General features: G+C 36.9%; 4 protein-coding genes across 5 annotated transcripts; 3 read left to right on the top strand and 1 right to left on the bottom strand.

The window, feature by feature from the left end:
- Window positions 1-348: 348 nt before the first annotated feature.
- LOC108662286 (NADPH-dependent aldo-keto reductase, chloroplastic-like) lies at window positions 349-2,587 on the top strand. Its single transcript, XM_018121742.2, has 7 exons — window positions 349-525; window positions 848-898; window positions 1,004-1,080; window positions 1,185-1,272; window positions 1,431-1,706; window positions 1,875-2,123; window positions 2,301-2,587. The coding sequence occupies exons 1-7, from the start codon at window positions 406-408 to the stop codon at window positions 2,385-2,387; spliced, it is 948 nt and encodes a 315-aa protein (XP_017977231.2). The 5' UTR covers window positions 349-405; the 3' UTR covers window positions 2,388-2,587.
- Window positions 2,588-3,476: 889 nt separating this feature from the next.
- Window positions 3,477-5,956, top strand: LOC18597692 (NADPH-dependent aldo-keto reductase, chloroplastic). Its single transcript, XM_007026856.3, has 7 exons — window positions 3,477-3,735; window positions 3,852-3,902; window positions 4,103-4,179; window positions 4,281-4,368; window positions 4,638-4,913; window positions 5,088-5,336; window positions 5,654-5,956. Exons 1-7 carry the CDS (start codon window positions 3,616-3,618, stop codon window positions 5,738-5,740), a joined length of 948 nt encoding a protein of 315 aa, XP_007026918.3. The 5' UTR covers window positions 3,477-3,615; the 3' UTR covers window positions 5,741-5,956.
- A 456-nt stretch (window positions 5,957-6,412) lies between these two features.
- On the top strand, window positions 6,413-9,210 carry LOC18597691 (NADPH-dependent aldo-keto reductase, chloroplastic-like). 2 transcript variants are annotated; one of them, XM_088806384.1, is made up of 8 exons: window positions 6,413-6,622; window positions 6,728-6,865; window positions 7,182-7,232; window positions 7,327-7,403; window positions 7,908-7,995; window positions 8,119-8,394; window positions 8,483-8,728; window positions 8,866-9,210. In XM_088806384.1, exons 2-8 carry the CDS (start codon window positions 6,734-6,736, stop codon window positions 8,902-8,904), a joined length of 909 nt encoding a protein of 302 aa, XP_088662510.1. In that variant the 5' UTR covers window positions 6,413-6,622; window positions 6,728-6,733; the 3' UTR covers window positions 8,905-9,210. The 2 variants fall into 2 exon arrangements, with proteins under 2 accessions (XP_088662510.1, XP_007026917.2); XM_007026855.3 differs by having other exon boundaries at window positions 6,415-6,622; window positions 8,861-9,210.
- Window positions 9,211-9,274: 64 nt separating this feature from the next.
- On the bottom strand, window positions 9,275-15,845 carry LOC18597690 (delta-1-pyrroline-5-carboxylate synthase-like). The gene is made up of 20 exons (XM_018121491.2): window positions 15,571-15,845; window positions 15,339-15,410; window positions 15,110-15,213; window positions 14,888-14,990; window positions 14,619-14,780; window positions 13,856-14,133; window positions 13,260-13,410; window positions 12,983-13,147; window positions 12,752-12,829; window positions 12,559-12,648; window positions 11,902-11,988; window positions 11,700-11,786; window positions 11,527-11,623; window positions 11,350-11,453; window positions 11,091-11,166; window positions 10,656-10,806; window positions 10,476-10,544; window positions 10,135-10,201; window positions 9,991-10,061; window positions 9,275-9,612 (listed from the first exon to the last, which is right to left on the bottom strand). Exons 1-20 carry the CDS (start codon window positions 15,628-15,630, stop codon window positions 9,525-9,527), a joined length of 2,160 nt encoding a protein of 719 aa, XP_017976980.2. The 5' UTR covers window positions 15,631-15,845; the 3' UTR covers window positions 9,275-9,524.
- Window positions 15,846-17,429: the final 1,584 nt, after the last annotated feature.

Raw genomic sequence — 17,429 nt, 5'->3', positions numbered from 1 at the left:
GGGTCGTGTAACTTTCAAGTACATTGACAAAGATTGGGTGAGTTCAACTTTGAATCTTGGTCGTATAAAGCCATCAGAGCAAAATTTTTCAAAGATATTGGACAATCGAATATGAGCAAAATAATTTGATCCTGAAACTGTTAAGGTAATAGTATTGTTGCGTTACTTAATCAGCAGACATTGAAAGAAAAACACAGAAGGAAGAAGGAGGAGGAGATAAATACAAAGCCTTATGGTGACAGGTCACAACTTACACGTGCATGAAGGGACCGTGCTTTTTAGCAAATTGTCACTCATGAAATGAATGAAGCAAAGATTCTGGCTTATCTCTATTGGTCTCTTTTGGCTGCTGTCTCCTTTCCGTATAAAATAGACTCCCATTGGTCGCAACACTCTCTGGCAAAAATGGCTCAGGCAATTAGATATTTTGAGCTCAACACTGGGGCTAAGATTCCCTCAGTTGGTCTAGGAACATGGCAGGCTGCTCCTGGCGTCGTTGGCGATGCCGTCGCCACTGCTATTAAGGTAGTATTTTCTCCTCTCTGGATGGTGTCTTCTCTTATGTTTTTGGTCAACTTGGTTTTAGATACTCCAGCTTTCTTGGAGCAGGAGGTGCTGTGGGTGCTTCTTGTTCTGCACCTGTATTAAAATATTAAAATGTTATAGGGGATTTGACTTTTGAGCCAATATTTAGATAATTATGAAGTTCATTAAAAAAACCATTAAAATTTGACCAATGGTTTTAGCTAATCAAATGCTAATTAACTAAATAAAATGGTAGAAAACAATTTGTGAAAAGTTTTGGGAATTTAGAGGAGTGACTGTTAGTTGCTATGTGTTAATGCAGCTTGGGTACAGGCATATTGATTGTGCTCAAGTCTATGGCAACGAGAAAGAGGTAATTCCATGAAACTGAATTCATAGTTTATCTGTTGTCATCTTCAGTGATTGAAGTTAAGTTTTGATGATTCTTACTTTATGTTAATCTGGTTTTTTTATGCAGATTGGTTCTGTTCTGAAGAAGCTGTTTGAAGATGGTGTGGTGAAGCGTGAAGATCTTTGGATCACCTCCAAACTCTGGTTTGTCTCAATTTCCAACATCCTTTGGGTGGTTCATTTGGTTTTTTCAGTGTTTCAAGTAGTCTTGAAGACTTAGCAGAATGAATTTATTGTATTTCCTTCAGGAACACTAATCATGCACCAGAAGATGTACAGGAGGCATTGAATTCTACATTGGAAGACTTACATCTGAACTATCTAGATCTCTATCTAGTAAGTAACTTTCTGCTTTACACACGAAATTTCCTAGTTTTGCTGTTGAGTCAAACTGATAGAATGCTAGAAGAAGATAACGAAGCTTGGCAACTAGCCTATGGACATATGAAAGCTTTGTATGTTTTCTTACTATGGTGTTGCTTAAACATTTGAAGATTCACTGGCCCGTCAGCATGAAAAAGGGAGCAGTCGGCTTTAATGGTGAGGACCTAACCCAACCTGACATACCAGCTACGTGGAGAGCGATGGAGGCACTCTATGATTCTGGCAAGGCTCGAGCCATTGGAGTAAGCAATTTCTCTACGAAGAAGCTCGGAGATCTGTTCGAGGTGGCTCGGGTTCCTCCTGCTGTAGTCCAAGTGGAATGCCATCCTGTGTGGCAGCAGCCTAAGCTCCATGCATTATGTAAATCTAAGGGAATTCATTTAACTGTGAGTTAATGAATATTCAATTATTGATTTAACACTTTAAAGCAACCAACTCTAACTGAAGTTTTATGTTGTAATACAAATTCACCTTTCTTAAGGTTCTCACAGGTGATCAAAAAACCATTTTGAGTAATAGCCTATCAACAAAATTACTCGTCATTGTTTTTTCAGGGGTTTTCACCATTGGGTTCCCCAGGCACAGGAACCGTCCAGATTGAGGTCCTGAAGGACCCAGTTCTGAATATGGTTGCAGAGAAACTGGGCAAGTCTCCTGCTCAGATTGCTATCCGTTGGGGGCTGCAGATGGGCCACAGTGTTTTGCCCAAGAGTACAAATGAAGTGAGGATCAGACAAAATTTCGATGTTTTTGATTTCTCCATACCAGAAGACCTGTTTGTCAAGTTTTCTGAGATTGAGCAGGCAAGTTAAACTTTCCCTACTTTTCAGTTATTGGTCTGATGCTCCTCTCTCAATCCCTTCCCCGATGCATCCATTGGCATTTTAGTTCCGCCTATGATAAAATATGACCAGGTTCATGGACTATGCTTTGCTTTAGTTCCAGTTCAGATTACTGATTTCATGGTTCATGTCTTCCAGGAGAGGCTGATCAAAGCCACTGTATTCGCACACGAAACATTCGGTGCATATAGGACCGTTGAAGAACTATGGGACGGTGAGGTCTGAAGAAAATGACAAGCAGATTCCTGCTGCTGGCCTGCTTAACTATACTAGTACTAAAATAAGTGAAGGAGCTACTTGCAGTATGTGATCTTGGTTGTAGTTTCTCTTGGCTCCAATCAACAGCTCCATGGCATTTTCCAATGTAGCAACGTTATTTACTCACCAAAGATGAATGTAAAAAACTGTGTTCCAGTCCAAAACAAGAGTCAGAGCTGTAGAAAAAGGGTAATTAATTTTCTTACGAAAACTTGGATGATTGGATCATGGATGTCGTCACCCTCATTGGACCACGGGGCTAGTTGCCGACCTCAAGTCATTTTCCAACCCAACTGTGTCACTGAGCTACTCGTGAGTCAGGACCAAGCAGGCTAAACATCCTAACCAACGATTCTATTATTAGAACAATTTTTTTCGAGGCGTAATATTTTAAAAAAAATTAATTATTTTTTATTATTTTATATTTATATAAATTAATATAATTTTAAGTGACATTACGTGTAAAAATATCATAACATTATATTATCATGTAACATCAATATGACATTTCATCATTGATTGTAATATTTTAATATATTATTTTATAATTAATAATTAATTAAAATATTTTTTGTTATTTTATGTTTACTGGATGTTAATATAATCTTGTCATACGAAAGTATCACAAAACTATCAACATGGCATTTTATCATTTATTATAATATTTTAATATATCATGTTAATATTATTTGATATGTAATAATAAATAATAATTTTAAATAAATAATATAATTTTTATAAATTATACTATGCAAAATACGAGAGTATCACTTTAATTGGTTTAAATACGAGGAAAATGGCATTAAAAATCAATAGTAATTCGAAGCAAAGGCCCACCTGACAAAGAATTGGATCTCCGACCAAAAGTCATTCAAAAAAATCAAATCCTCGCGGTCCGCAGCCTTTACACGTTAGGCCCACTTTGCGTTTTCCAGAACAAACAAAACCACAGTAAAAAAATCACCACCGTCGAATTTCCATAATAGCCTGATCGAAGGAACACCTGGCGGAAAGACGAAGAGATTTCTCAAATGATCCCCCACTTATAAAAGGCGAGGTGTTGTCGCTTTCTTCTAGCTGTTGTTGTTGCCACCAGTCACTCTCTCGCTTCAGTTACTCTTTGCTTCCTCTTTGATTCTTCGCATTTCGCGTCGAATCCACGGGCTTCCTCTTCGTAGTTGTCGGGAAATCACAAATGGCGAGTGAAATCAGGTTCTTCGAGTTGAACACCGGAGCCAAAATTCCGTCGGTCGGTTTGGGAACTTGGCAGTCTGAACCTGGCCTCCTCGGCGCTGCTGTTGCTGCCGCCGTCAAGGTACATCGTTAACAACTGTTGTTGAACGTCCTCACTTCGTTGAATTCTTTGTCTTCATTGGAAATGCACTTTGTTGATTGTCGCTTTTTTCTTTATTTTTTTCCTGTTCTGTTCAGATTGGATACCGCCATATCGACTGTGCTCAAATATACGGAAACGAAAAGGAGGTAACTTTGTGTCCTGTTTGGCTATATTTGCCTTCTTGTTGGCAAAAGAAAAACTTTTAGTAAAAAGGAAAAAGTTGGTGTTTGGGTGCATAAATAATACTGTTCGAATAATTAATATTAAAGTTTTATTTATTTTTAAATGAATATAGTGAATTATTAGTGGTAATTAATCAATGTGTGCATGTCTTTATTTGTTTTAGATTGGGTTGGTTTTGAAGAAGCTGTTTGAAGATGGTGTGGTGAAACGAGAGGAGTTATTTATCACCTCGAAACTCTGGTTTGTTTTCATTCTTCTTTGTTATGTTAATCCAGGGATTTCTTTTTATTTAATTTTTTTTGTTTATTAAGATTACTTTCTAACGCTTAAGTTATGCACAGGTGTACTGATCATGCACCCGAAGATGTACCGGCAGCATTAGACCGAACTTTGCAGGATCTTCAGCTTGACTATGTTGATTTATACCTTGTATGTATTGCTTGATCAAAGCTACTTTATCATACCCGTTTCAGTGTTAAATGCAGTTTCTAGGGACAGGGTCATTCCATATTGAAGCTAAGTAGAAGTTATTGTTTGATCATCTCATCCTCTTAGTCTAGCTACCTTTGCCCTGTCTGGTGTTAAGAATCATATTTTAAAGTTGTTGAGTGTATTGTTCGTCATTAGTTGTTGGAGAATCCTAATGTATTATTTAAGGTGCTTCTCAATTGTGACTAATATGGGTGTTTGTTGTTAAGATCCATTGGCCAATTCGGATGAAGAAAGGGTCAGTTGGTTTTAAGCCTGAAAACCTACTTCAGCCGGACATACCTAGCACATGGCGAGCAATGGAAGCACTCTATGACTCTGGTAAGGCTAGGGCTCTTGGTGTTAGTAATTTCTCTTCAAAGAAATTGCAGGATTTGCTGGAGGTGGCACGTGTTCCTCCAGCTGTTAACCAGGTTGAGTGTCATCCTTCATGGCAGCAGACTAAGCTACGTGAACTCTGCAAATCCAAGGGCATTCACTTATCGGTGAGCATACAAATCTTGTGTCACTTTGTGTTAGATTATTGTTTGATTGAATTGCCAGGAGCCTTTATTTTTTGAAAAATACGAGAATTGCCAGAAGCCTTCGATTGGGAAAATATTAAAATGCTTTGGCCCTTGTGCTTTTTACTAATAATGAAATGGTATATCATCTTTCAGGGATACTCCCCTCTGGGTTCTCCTGGCACAACATGGCTCAAGAGTGAGGTTCTTAAGCTTCCAATTCTAAATATGGTTGCACAGAAATTAGGCAAAACTCCTGCACAAGTTGCTCTTCGCTGGGGACTGCAAATGGGTCATAGTGTGCTTCCCAAGAGTACGCATGAGGAGAGGATCAAGGAGAACTTTGATGTCTTTGACTGGTCTATTCCTGAGGACTTATTTGCCAAGTTTTCTGAAATTGAACAGGCAAGTAGCTATTACATTACTCAGCAAGAAATGTTGTTATTCAGAAGTAGGAAATGCTAAGTGCTAACAAGTTAATTGATTAATTCTGATACACTTTTGCTCCACTATCTTAAATGGACATTAGCCAATGATACTGCTGTTAATTCTAATATAATTGATTAGTTTCTCCATCATAATGCGTAATTTCCTGTGTTTTGATGGCTATTTTGTGGGTCACATATCATCAAATAATGTTTTGCTAATTATGAATCACTAGGCATATTAGATATTATCGAATCTGTTATCCTGAATATATGCTATGTTTTCCAATTATGCAGGCACGACTGGTCAGGGGAAATTCATTTGCCCATGAGACTCTCAGTCCATACAAGTCTGTTGAAGAACTTTGGGATGGTGAGATTTAAGCAGTTGAATACTGGATCAATGGAGTATTAGATAGATCAAAGAAGAAAGGAGAAACTATTTGGGGTGGGGAAAAAATGAACACAGAGAGGTTTTAGGTGTTCTTTCATTTTATGTATCAGCAACTAGCCAGCGAACTACTATGGGCAATGCACCATATTGTGCTTGAAAACCGTATCATATAACCATTAAATTGATCTTGATCTTGATCTGTGGTACTGGCCTCCCCTACGAGTAAACAAAGGAAACAAATCATATATAAACCAAGCTGAGCAGAAGCAATCTTGAGTATGCGCCATGTCTCCAATAATTTTGCACATTTTTGTGATGGTCATAATTAAAACCAATTCACTTATATTCTGGAGCAGGATAATGGAACTTGAATCCAAGGCAAGTCAATATCATAAGCAATCAAACTATGGCAAAGACTCAACCTTTTCCCACCAATAGGTTTGCAGACATAGGGTCAAAGAAGATTCCAATAACTGATCCAATTAATTAATCTAATAATAAACTAATTCAGGATTACAATTCACTAAAAATGCAATTTCAACAAGAAAGAAGACACATAAGCTCTTTTTCCTATGTTTCTATTTTTGGGTGAGTGTCTTAAAGCTTTTTTTTCTTAGCTGTTTTTTCGGCTTTGGAGTCCATAGGAAGATCCAACCCTGTAACCGCTAGGAATATAAATGAATGATACTTCCATATAAATGTGTATAAATATGTTACATGTGCTTCTCTGCTGACAATTGGACAACCTGGGCCTAAAACTGACCACCAGTTGCCGGGTCTGGAGCTGAAGAATCGTGAGTTGGTGACTTCCTGATTTGGTTATCTCTTTCTCTTTCCGCCAGAAATCTGCTGTTATCATTTGGATCAACAGGGTATCTTCATTGAAACCGTTTCTCTTTCAATTGAATTGTAATGTGCAAAAGTTAAATCACTCCTGGTGTTTGCTCATGGCTTTGGTTATTGACTTATTCCTGTAGAGTAAAATGGACAAGGAAAATGGACATGGACCTTTGTATTTTGAACTTAACACCGGAGCTAAGATGCCATCTGTTGGTTTGGGAACGTGGAAAGCTCCTCCAGGTGTTGTTGGTGATGCTGTCATTGCTGCAGTCAAGGTTTTATCTTTAATTTATTGCCTCTGATATGTTGTTCTTCCTTGTTAGAACCCTGTTCTATTAATTTTTCCCAGGCATTACCTTTTAATGATCCCATTTTTTTTATCAATTTTCTTCTGCCCAGAAGGTTGCTTCTGCCTTTATGATCTGGAATTGCAATTTTTAATTGACTTGAGGAATGTTGTAGTATAAGATTGAACTTTGTGAACAATTCATTTCCCCAGTACAGTTCAGATGAATTACCAAGTGTTATTACAGTTAAAATGGAAAACAACATCTGAAGCATTGATTACTCTGGTACCATTTTTTGTTGCAGGCTGGTTATAGGCACATCGACTGTGCCCATGTTTATGATAATGAAAAAGAGGTCAAATTCCCCATATTCTTCTTTTCCTTTTTTAATTTTTCCAATTTGTTATATGGCTAATTGTTTCTTTTGCTACATGTTTTAATGTATGTAGGTTGGGATTGCATTAAAGGAACTCCTTTCCACAGGGGTGGTGAAGCGCAGTGAAATGTTCATCACATCAAAACTATGGTATCTGTTGTAATCTTCCTCTTGCCTTCTGTTTTGAGCTCTGATTGCTTAAAGGAATACTTGGATTCGCGTTACTTAGCTTTGGAAAACCTAAATAAACTGTTTAATTAGTTGTATGAATGTTTAGCTTTAATACCCAGATGTTTTTTTTTTCGAAAGTAAAAATTTTATTAGTTTCGAAAACTAGTATATCATAACAAGTCTTGAATCTTTTTTATAGCAGACTTTTAGTGACGTAAGAAGTCAAGTTATTGAGAGAAAAAGAGTAATACAATTACAAAAGAAACTAATTACACAACTAATTCATCAAGTTACCAACTAATTCTAATCCAGATATACCTACCCATTCATCAAAATACCAACTAATTACACAAAAGAAACCATAACCCAAGCATACTGTGTTTACTTAAAGCATCTAGTATTCGCTCCACCAAAAAAAAAAAAAACACTTGTGATTGGCTTTTGTGACTTCAAATTCTTTTGTTTTTGTTGACACATATACAGGTGCAGCGACCATGCACCTGAAGATGTCTCAAAGGCATTGACCAGAACTCTGGAAGCCCTCCAACTTGACTACATTGATCTGTATCTTGTATGTACCTGTACTCGTAATCCTAGTAGGAAGATCTCAAATTACCTCTGAAAGCAGAATTAGTTCATCCCCAATTTGGATATAAGTTTGAGCTGCAATTGATAATGCTTGAAACAATTGCAGATACATTGGCCATTTCGAACTAAGCCTGGTATGCGAGGGTGGGACCCTGAAATCATGGCTCCCTTGTGTCTTCCAGAGACATGGAGTGCAATGGAGGGCTTGTATGCGTCCGGTCAGGCACGGGCCATTGGAGTCAGCAACTTCTCTACTAAGAAGCTGCAGGACCTGCTCCAGTCTGCGAAAGTTCCGCCTGCTGTCAATCAGGTGGAATGTCACCCTGTTTGGCAGCAGCCTGGGCTACACAACTTGTGCAAGTCCACGGGAGTTCATCTATCGGTATAATGCCTGATTGATTTTGTTTTTATCATCATATACACGCAAATCCTTGATTATTTGAATCATGTGTATGTCAATATTCTTGCAGGCATATTCCCCTCTAGGATCTCCAGGGACTTGGATTAAAGGAGAAATCATGAAGGAACCAGTTCTGATTGAAATTGCTGAAAAACTTAACAAGTCTCCAGCACAAGTTGCTCTGCGCTGGGGTATTCAGAGTGGTCACAGTGTACTTCCAAAAAGTGTGAATGAGTCCAGGATCAAGGAAAATTTTAGCTTGTTTGATTGGTCCATACCTCCCGAGCTCTTCTCGAAATTCTCAGGCATCCACCAGGTAAACTTGTCTTGTCTCATGTTCGTATTCTGTGGGGATAAAAATGGCTCATCACATGGACACACATGCATGCATAGTAAAGAATTTCCACTGCCTGCCACTGAATAAATCTTTCCTCGTTTTCTTCTGCAGCAAAGGCTCCTCAGAGGGGAATTTGCAGTTCATGGAACTCGTAGTCCTTACAAGAGCCTTGAAGAACTGTGGGATGGTGAAATATGAGAGGATGTAGATTCTATTACTTTCTGTGTTTTGTCTAAACAAAATTGAGGAAGGTCAAGTTTTCATTATCAATCCATTACCAGAATAATAGGACAATCCAGATTCTCTGCAACAGTTAGTCATAGATAGCAGTTGCATTCTGAACCGTAGTTTTTCCATTTCTGACTACTTTGGAAAAGTTTTGTGTTAATTCAGGAACAATGATGTTAATCGCATGGAATACAACTTTTCTTTTCTTATGAATGAATCTAATGTTTACATGACTTCTAGTGATCAGGAATTCAATTTCCCCTATGAATCTTTCACCTTCTCAGATAGCCAACACTCTTAGAAACTGCATTTTAAAATGCTTATCCATTAAAGGAGGTAATTATACAGGGCTCTGCGCTGAGCATGATCCAGACAATAAAATTCTGGAAAGATGATCTTGATAAGGGTGAAAAAAAAAATATAGTAACGCCATGCGCAGTTACACAAGCAGTTCTGCAGTACTATATTACAAGATAGAAACTAACAGTAAGCATGGGAAAGTGAAAAAAAAAAAAATCAACATTTTCCTCGCATCTCTTGGAACAGACTATAATTGAAGTTGCAGGGGAAGATCCTTGTGGCTGTAAATAACCCCTTTGTCTCCATCAACCACCTGGCCACTCCCTCTCAAAATCCTACAATTATAACAGGCAGGTATTTAGAAGATGTAATGTCTGGTGCATGTTGACAGAACATTCTAGTCTAAGGAAATTGACATTTTGCATTAATAAAATCGAGACATCAGAAATCAAGATATTGAGAAGAAAGTGAAGAATAGATAGAAACGCAGAAAAAAAGAAAGAGCATGCTAAGCAGCTCATGGCCTTAACAGAGCAAATAAAGATATGTAGAGATCAGTGCTATAGAGACATAAAGAAAATGTAAATGGAAATCAGGAGCATATTGAGCTGTCGAACATTATTTATGCTTATACTGTTAACAACAAAAATGCTCATCAATCCAGATATTAATGACATAGTTTAGGAAGAAAGATCAATCAGAAACTTGCATACCATCGAGTTGTTAACAATCCTTCAACTCCGACAGGACCTCGGGCATGGATCCGGCTAGTACTTATCCCAACCTGTTAAAATCAAAGCATCAAATAAACACACTGACCTTGTTGTTCAATACCAGGAATTTGGAAGATTGAGTACCTCAGCACCAAGTCCAAATCTTGCTCCATCACAAAATCGGGTGCTTGCATTATGAAATACTGCAGCACTGTAACAAAGATAGATAGCAAATTGCAACGTCACCAACATCAACCAAACAATGGGGAAAAAATAGTTACCCAAATTAAGATATGCAACTCATAATGTGCAATCATTTGCGCAAATATGAGAACAATAACAAGTTAATGTATCTTATAGACTGAAACATGACATCCAGAAGAGAGAAGATATCACTTCATGAATAACTGTGGTGATAATGAGATATAGTCATATAGTACACTTGTGTGACTGTCCAGTATATCTTCAAACATAAGTAAGCCTACCTGTCGACTCTATTTAAGAAAATTTCAGCAACCTCATGATTTTCTGTGACAATGCAATCAGTATGAGAACTGCAGAGAAAGCAAGTTACTTAATATCTGGAGAGAGGAAGCAAAACTATTCACTGGATAAACAAAGCAATCAAAAGTATAAGAATAAGAATTCTTAGAGACTTGACATGCCTTCCATGTTGATGTATATGGTCAATGGCAGCCTGCACATCATCCACAATTTCAATTGTGAAAGCCATTGAATTGTACTCATGATGAAATGAATGCACCTCTGGAATATTTAATAAAGAAGACGCTCTTGGTCCACCATACAGGATAACACCTGCAGCAGATGAACTTGCAATTGTGAAGCTTTTGCTCAAAAGTCTAATCCCATAGATAGTTGATACATCTCTAGATAATCCTTTTGGGCACTACTATAACTTTTTCCACATGCAACACACTCAAAAAAGCGAAGAAAACAGTACAATGACATTCAGATCGGGTTACATGATCATGTAACAATACTATGAAAACCACCAAATTCATTGAATTAGCATATCGAAAGACTAAGTGATTTTAATTTGAAAACACTAGGTAGTGAAACAGCCATTCATATAAGCAAACCTTCATGCCGGAGTTCCACAATAAGCTCATTGAGCAAACCATTATTCGACAAATCCTTGTGTACTAGAAGTGTTTCCTGGAGATAGCATGGTTAAGAAACTTTAAAACAACTACATAAAAAAATAAGAAATTTGTGCAGGATAAATTATATGAAACAGAATGCATGTGCATGAAATATGCAGTTAACTCTGTCAAATATAGCTATGGGAACACAAGCAGAAATGGTTGGTAAATCTCATAAACAGTAAACTGAAATTACCATAGCATTACAAGCTGCAGGATAATCTATCTTTGCATCCAGAACAATTTGCTTGGCCATATCCGCCTTAGCTGATTTGTCAACATAAACATGACAAATTCCATCTGGAAACAAAAGTTGAAACTTCAGTTGAACTCCATCTTGTGGACCATCAAGGAGCCACACTATTTTTCTTACCAGCATGACCAAGAACAGGAATTTTTGTTGAATTCTTAATTTGAGAAACTAGCTTATTGCTGCCTCTGGGGATCACAAGATCTATCACATCATCAAGCTGCAGCAAAATAGAATTACGTTAAAAACTATCACATAACAAAGAACTATCATCAAATTTACATCCTGCAACTCACCTTAAGTAAATCAGGAATATCCTCTCTTGAAGCCACAAGTCCAATAAGTTTATCTCCAATATTATTTGGGATGGCCGAAGTAATGACCTGACAATGTAGAAATTGAGATTATTTAAAGCAGAAAAAATAGTGAAGGGCACATAAAGTAATAAGGCTTATGCTTCAATACAAGTAAATATTTGCAGAAACCCAAAGAGCGAACCTTGTGCAAGATTGCATTTGACCGCTTAGCTTCTTTTCCACCTTTCAGCAGTAGGCCATTCCCACTTCGAATGGCTAGTGAAGCTATCTATTGAATCATAAAGGGAAAGAAAAAAGGTGGTAAGATAATCAAGAAAATATTATAAACCCAAAAATACAGATTAATATGAAAATGGTAGAAAAGAGGATACAGCGTAAAAATAATATTCCAAAGCTAGTGAACAAACAATCAAAAGAATCTTCATGCAGTAATCAAATAAACCAGTATTGAACTTCAATAGCTCAGGTTCCATCTAGCAAGAGAAAGCATTAGACTCTATGGTATGAAGAAGGAATGTGACTCTACAGAATGCGGGCATTCATTCAAAGTCAAATGGTAGATGATGTGTCACTAAAATAAGACACAAATGATGGTGTTAACCGCAATGAAGATGACATCTGCTTAGCAGACCTAGAATCATGTGGAAATCATCGTAACACAATCAACCACAAAAACCTGTTGGCTAATTATCCCTTAAGATGCATGAGAAATTGATGGCCCAAGTTCACAAGCAATCATAAATTCTTTACATAAGACTGAAGCATAAGTGTAATCTCACAACACTCTTATCGGCTAAAAGATACCAGTTAATATGAGTATAAGTGAATTATCTGTTACCTGAACAAGGGCATCAGGTCGAGACTCAAATACAATCAGCAAGACACCAAGAGGACATGATGTTTTCTCCAAGATGAGTCCATCTGCAAGCTGGGACAAGGGCAGTAAAAGTAAGAGCCAAAACAAGTGATGAGGACAGAAAAGAGACACACTACTATTCAGATATTTTTGAACAAGATGAGTATTTTCTAACCTCTGTTCTCTTTAAAACACGACCAATAGGCTCTTCCATGTCAGCAAGTACACGAATGGATTTTGCAAGACCAGCTATCTGTAAAATAAAAAAATCAGCATGAAACATGAGGTTGTGCTTGTGAAAAATATTAATGGAACAGGCATGGATATCAAACAGCAGCAATCACACAAAAAATTGAAAATTGATTTATTTGTTATCACATGAATCCAGGAATCAACAAATGCTTGCCTTCCCAGGCTTCAAAGCCAAACGAGATATTAGTGAGGTCTCATATCCAGCATCCTGGGCAGCTGCAACATCAGCTTCGTTTTCAACCTTAATCAAACTTTCATTCGCCTCAAGGGCATCAGCTATGTCCAGCAAAATTTTCCTCCTATCCTCAGAGTGCAGTGCCTGCAATTAGATCATTTCCAAAAACGTTCAAACTTAACTTCTTCATCTAATAGAACATGGAGCCTAAAAGAGAGATTTTATGGTGACTACAGGAAGCAATGATTCTTCCCACCTGAAGTCGTCTAGAACAATCCCGTGCTGCAACTGCCATCTCACGTGCACCAACTTCTTTAACTGATGTCCATAAGTGTGCATCTTGATGAAATAGGGTTCCAATTCGCTTTCCTTGGAGTACCTTTATAATGTTGTCAGTGGCGTAGCCACTTCAAAAATAGAAGTAAAAGCAAAATGAGAAGTGTGATGACAAAACAATTCATAGTAAACAAAGAAACACATGTGTCTTATAAGTATTAAAATTTGAAAGTACGAAATAAAATTATTAAACACCCAGTGATTGGTAACAAATTAACAATGAATATACTCTTCAAATACTATTTTCATCAGAAGAAACATCAGCATGTTTTCCACTGATAAAGGAAATAAAAGGTTTTAAAAACTAAGAAATGAAGGGGAAAAGAGGAGATCTAATGAATTGACTAGGATGCAGAGGAGTGGCTAATGATATTCTTCAAATGAAACAAAGTTTTGCTAACCCACTACAAGGAATTCCAAATTAACCTATAAAGAATCTCCCTAGCATGAACCAATTTTGTCAAAAATTAAACAAGTTGGTTGTTAATAGGTTTGTGGATTTGGATCCTGGCGTACCTAGTAATAACAACAGGGATACCAGCAAAAACTGCACAGAGAGCAGCATTAACCTTTGCAGTCATACCCCCTCTACCCAGCCTGGACTTGTCTCCAAACGTTATTTCTCCTTGATGTTTTTCTTTTATATACGTATGGATCAGCTTTGAGTTTGGATCACTTGGTGGTCCACTATAGAGGCCATCCACATCACTCAACAAAACAAGGAGATCAGCTTGCAGTTCCAGAGCTAAGAGACCTGCCAGGCTGTCATTGTCCCAGAATATCCCAGAAGAATCCTGAAATAAGAGTTACAATCAATTTGTCAGAAACAAAATAAGCAGCTTGAAAGGAAGAATAGAACAAACAGAAGGTTTCTCTTTTTGGCACTTCGGACATAACAAAGGCGAAAAGTCGAACTCGAAGGCTCAGTAGAAAAGGCCTAAAAGAAAAAAGTTTCACTATAACCTGTTAGTATCTCATATCGAAACTTAAACACTGATATCACCAGAAGAAAAAACTTAAACCTGTTAGTATCTCTTTTTGGAGCGTTTTTTCATTCTTGGTCATTCTAGTTTAGTAAAGAATCTTTTGATATCACTAGAATGAATAGCAAAAGCGAATTCAAACTGTTTGTATTTGGTTTAAACACTGATTGTATTTACTCTTTGTAACTCTGTTGCAGTTTCCTGCTTTTGGGTAATATGGAATGAAAATTTTCATTTATCAACACAACGAGAAAAAAAAAAAAACAAATTCAAATTAGGGGAAAGAAGTTGCATACCTGATAAGGCGCTCTTCGAGTACTGACTGCATCATTCTCATTGAAAATAGGAATAACTTTCAAAGCTAGTAATGATTGCACTGTTTCAGAGAGTTGCTTTCTGAAACTAACACTCCTAAAATCACTATCCGTCACGAGATGTTGTGACGAAGTGACATCAAGCTGCATAAAGATTAAGAATAATATTAAAGCAAGTAAAACACCGAAAAAGAAAACAAGAGGTTGCCAAATGCATACTACGCACGACTAGAAATCATATTCTTTTTCACCTGGCTAAACAAGGTGTCGTAAAGAGCCATTAAACTACTCTGCCCAACAGCAGCACATGCCTTCCCATCGAGTTCAAATTGTAGGTTTTGAAGATCAGCCAAGCTACAAAACGAAGAAAAAATCTTTTCATACAAATTTTCTCAGAAGGCAATAACTGTTTTATGTTTATGACCAAAAAAAAGAAAAGATAAAGAAAGAAAAGGGTATTTAAGAAATGACACCTGCTGTTAACCAATTTCCTGTATCTAAGCCTTTGGCGACCAAGACCAACAGCACCTGAAGTGACCAAAACAATCTCATAGCCTTGAGAATTTAGTTCCTTAAGCTGCAACCAACCAATTCATTTAAAAAATTAACAGTTTTGTTAGCCACAACATCTCCTTCCTAGAGAGATGCTGCAACAATGGGACATCAAAAGTCCCATCTTTCCCTTGTTCTTTCAACATTTACCTGCTCACATAAAGCTCCAAGCCTCCCCAACGCTAATCTCCCATCAGCTCGAGTCACCACAGCTGTTCCCACCTTTTTCAACCAAAACCCATAAATCAAAATCAATCCTTGTTAACTAAAAACATTAAATCAAAACCACATTATCAAAAAAAAAAAAACAAACCAAATTAACCAAAAACTCAAAAAACCGGTTCAACATTTTCCCGGAAAAAGAAAAAAAAAAAACAGAAACCTTGACAATGAGACGCTTGACATTTGTCACAAAAGCACGAGAAGGATCCATGGAGTCCATTTTTAAGCGAGTGAAAATCGACTCGGTCGAGTCAGGCAATCAGTTCTTTCTTTCTTTCTTTCTTTCTTTCTTTCTCGTGGGCAGAGTGTGACAGAGAGCGAGTCTGAGAAGAAGATGATGAGGCAGCCGCAGCGGTTTGCCACGTCCAAGTAGTTCCAATATATAGTGGTCTGAAATAAAGGGGGTGAAATTAAATAAAAAAGGAAAATAAAATTAAAAAATTGTTTATAGTTTGTTGCAGGAGTTTAGGGTGGGTTGGTCCGTAGGGGAATCCTGGCAGAAGCAGTCACATGGGGACACAGATGACGACATGACAATGAGTATTATTAATTTAGTAACTGACGTGCGACGAGGAAGGGTTCCACTGTTTACGGGACACGCGCCCCTATTTCCTCGGATCCTTCGTTACTTTTTTTTATCAGGAAATTTAGTAAGTCTCTTTATGGATATCCAACTGGATTTTAAAAAATAGTATAAATTAAATCCTATAAATATCTTTCCGAATAAATTAAATTACAATCTTCCTGATAAGGAGTGAGGATTAGATCGGTTCCATCAGTTCGATCTTAAATTTTAAATAATTAAAATTGATCAAATTTTATCTTAAAATCGAATATAGTTTGAATTGGTTTATCTAAACTCGTTTTAATTATTAATACATAATAAGCTCCAATGTCTTTAGTTTAACCAAATACATATATATTATATAATATATTTTAAAATTTTTAAATATTAACATTCTGATTAATTAATATTAAAATAAAAAAATAAAATCAAACTAACTGAACTTATCGTCAATTGACATCGATCAATCATCCGATTGATGCTCACCCTTACTTACAATGATTTGCCTCTTAGCTATAAAAATTGCAGTACTGTTACATCATGGAGGTCCCTTTGGGAAAACAAATACGTTGAATGTTCATAACAGAAATAATTCATGATGGAGAATTCACATGTAAACTTGAAAGTTTTAAGAGTTTGAAAGAAGAAAAGTCTGATTTTGCATCGTGTCCCTATGTATCTTCCTATGTCCAATCACCTAGCAACAGCTGCAACATATAAGTTTATAGTAATATCAAGCAAATGGAAAATTCCAAATCGAATTCAGTCCCTTCTGTTTGTCTTGTCACATGGTTTCATGTGGAAGAGGATTAGATTTTTATGGACCTATATTTTTTATGGATCTAATTAATATTCAAAATCATTTTATTAATTTTTCATATAAATAGCTAAATTTAGAAGTGTAAAAGAGGTTTTTTTTTTAATACATGTAAATATTGCAAGGGCAGCAAGCAAGCTCCAAAACCTTAAAATAATATTGTTTTGGTTGGACCAAAAATACATATGTTCCCCAAGATTTTGTACTATGTTTTATTGTACTAAAAATAAAATTGGATGCTTTCTCTTTCCAAAAGGGGGAGGGTTGTGCATGGCAATTGGCATGCCAAATTGCCAGAACAGTTCAGAAAAGACATGCACATGAACATGATGTTGCACATGGAAATGGAAAATCAGCCATATGGGAAAGTAAGTTTTGCAGGTTGCTTTGTAGCTGACCTTGACGACCAGACGCTTCACGTTTTTGATGAAAGCTCGATTAAATTCCATGGAGTCCAGAGAGAAGGGACAATGCCTCGATATTTCTCAAGGAAGCAGTCTTGTCCTTTTTGCCGCGTCAAAATATGCAGCGATTAGATAGTGAGGATGACCAGAAGACGATTTCTTTTGTTTCTTTTTTTCTATTATTTTCTGAGTTAATGTTGGTGAGGCGACTCGTAGGCGTTGGGTGTTCTTTC

This window comes from Theobroma cacao, chromosome 5, assembly GCF_053813885.1.
Source record: "Theobroma cacao isolate CCN51 chromosome 5, ASM5381388v1, whole genome shotgun sequence".
Classification (NCBI taxonomy): domain Eukaryota; kingdom Viridiplantae; phylum Streptophyta; class Magnoliopsida; order Malvales; family Malvaceae; genus Theobroma; species Theobroma cacao.
Note: the sequence above shows the minus strand (reverse complement) of the source record. Positions and strands in the feature narration are given on the sequence as shown.

Bases quoted from the DNA above. Each gene is read 5' to 3' on its own strand.
- LOC108662286 (XM_018121742.2), top strand. From the start codon at position 406: ATGGCTCAGGCAATTAGATATTTTGAGCTCAACACTGGGGCTAAGATT. The intron at 1,273-1,430 runs GTAAGTAACTTT...AAACATTTGAAG, and splicing joins ACTATCTAGATCTCTATCTA to ATTCACTGGCCCGTCAGCAT. The intron at 1,707-1,874 runs GTGAGTTAATGA...TTGTTTTTTCAG, and splicing joins CTAAGGGAATTCATTTAACT to GGGTTTTCACCATTGGGTTC.
- LOC18597692 (XM_007026856.3), top strand. From the start codon at position 3,616: ATGGCGAGTGAAATCAGGTTCTTCGAGTTGAACACCGGAGCCAAAATT. The intron at 3,736-3,851 runs GTACATCGTTAA...TGTTCTGTTCAG, and splicing joins CTGTTGCTGCCGCCGTCAAG to ATTGGATACCGCCATATCGA. The intron at 4,914-5,087 runs GTGAGCATACAA...ATCATCTTTCAG, and splicing joins CCAAGGGCATTCACTTATCG to GGATACTCCCCTCTGGGTTC.
- LOC18597691 (XM_007026855.3), top strand. From the start codon at position 6,734: ATGGACAAGGAAAATGGACATGGACCTTTGTATTTTGAACTTAACACC. The intron at 7,996-8,118 runs GTATGTACCTGT...AAACAATTGCAG, and splicing joins ACTACATTGATCTGTATCTT to ATACATTGGCCATTTCGAAC. The intron at 8,729-8,860 runs GTAAACTTGTCT...TTTCTTCTGCAG, and splicing joins AATTCTCAGGCATCCACCAG to CAAAGGCTCCTCAGAGGGGA.
- LOC18597690 (XM_018121491.2), bottom strand. From the start codon at position 15,630: ATGGACTCCATGGATCCTTCTCGTGCTTTTGTGACAAATGTCAAGCGT. The intron at 14,134-14,618 runs GTATGCAACTTC...CTCTTATTTCAG, and splicing joins CTCGAAGAGCGCCTTATCAG to GATTCTTCTGGGATATTCTG. The intron at 11,989-12,558 runs GTAACAGATAAT...ATGATTCAATAG, and splicing joins GACCTGATGCCCTTGTTCAG to ATAGCTTCACTAGCCATTCG.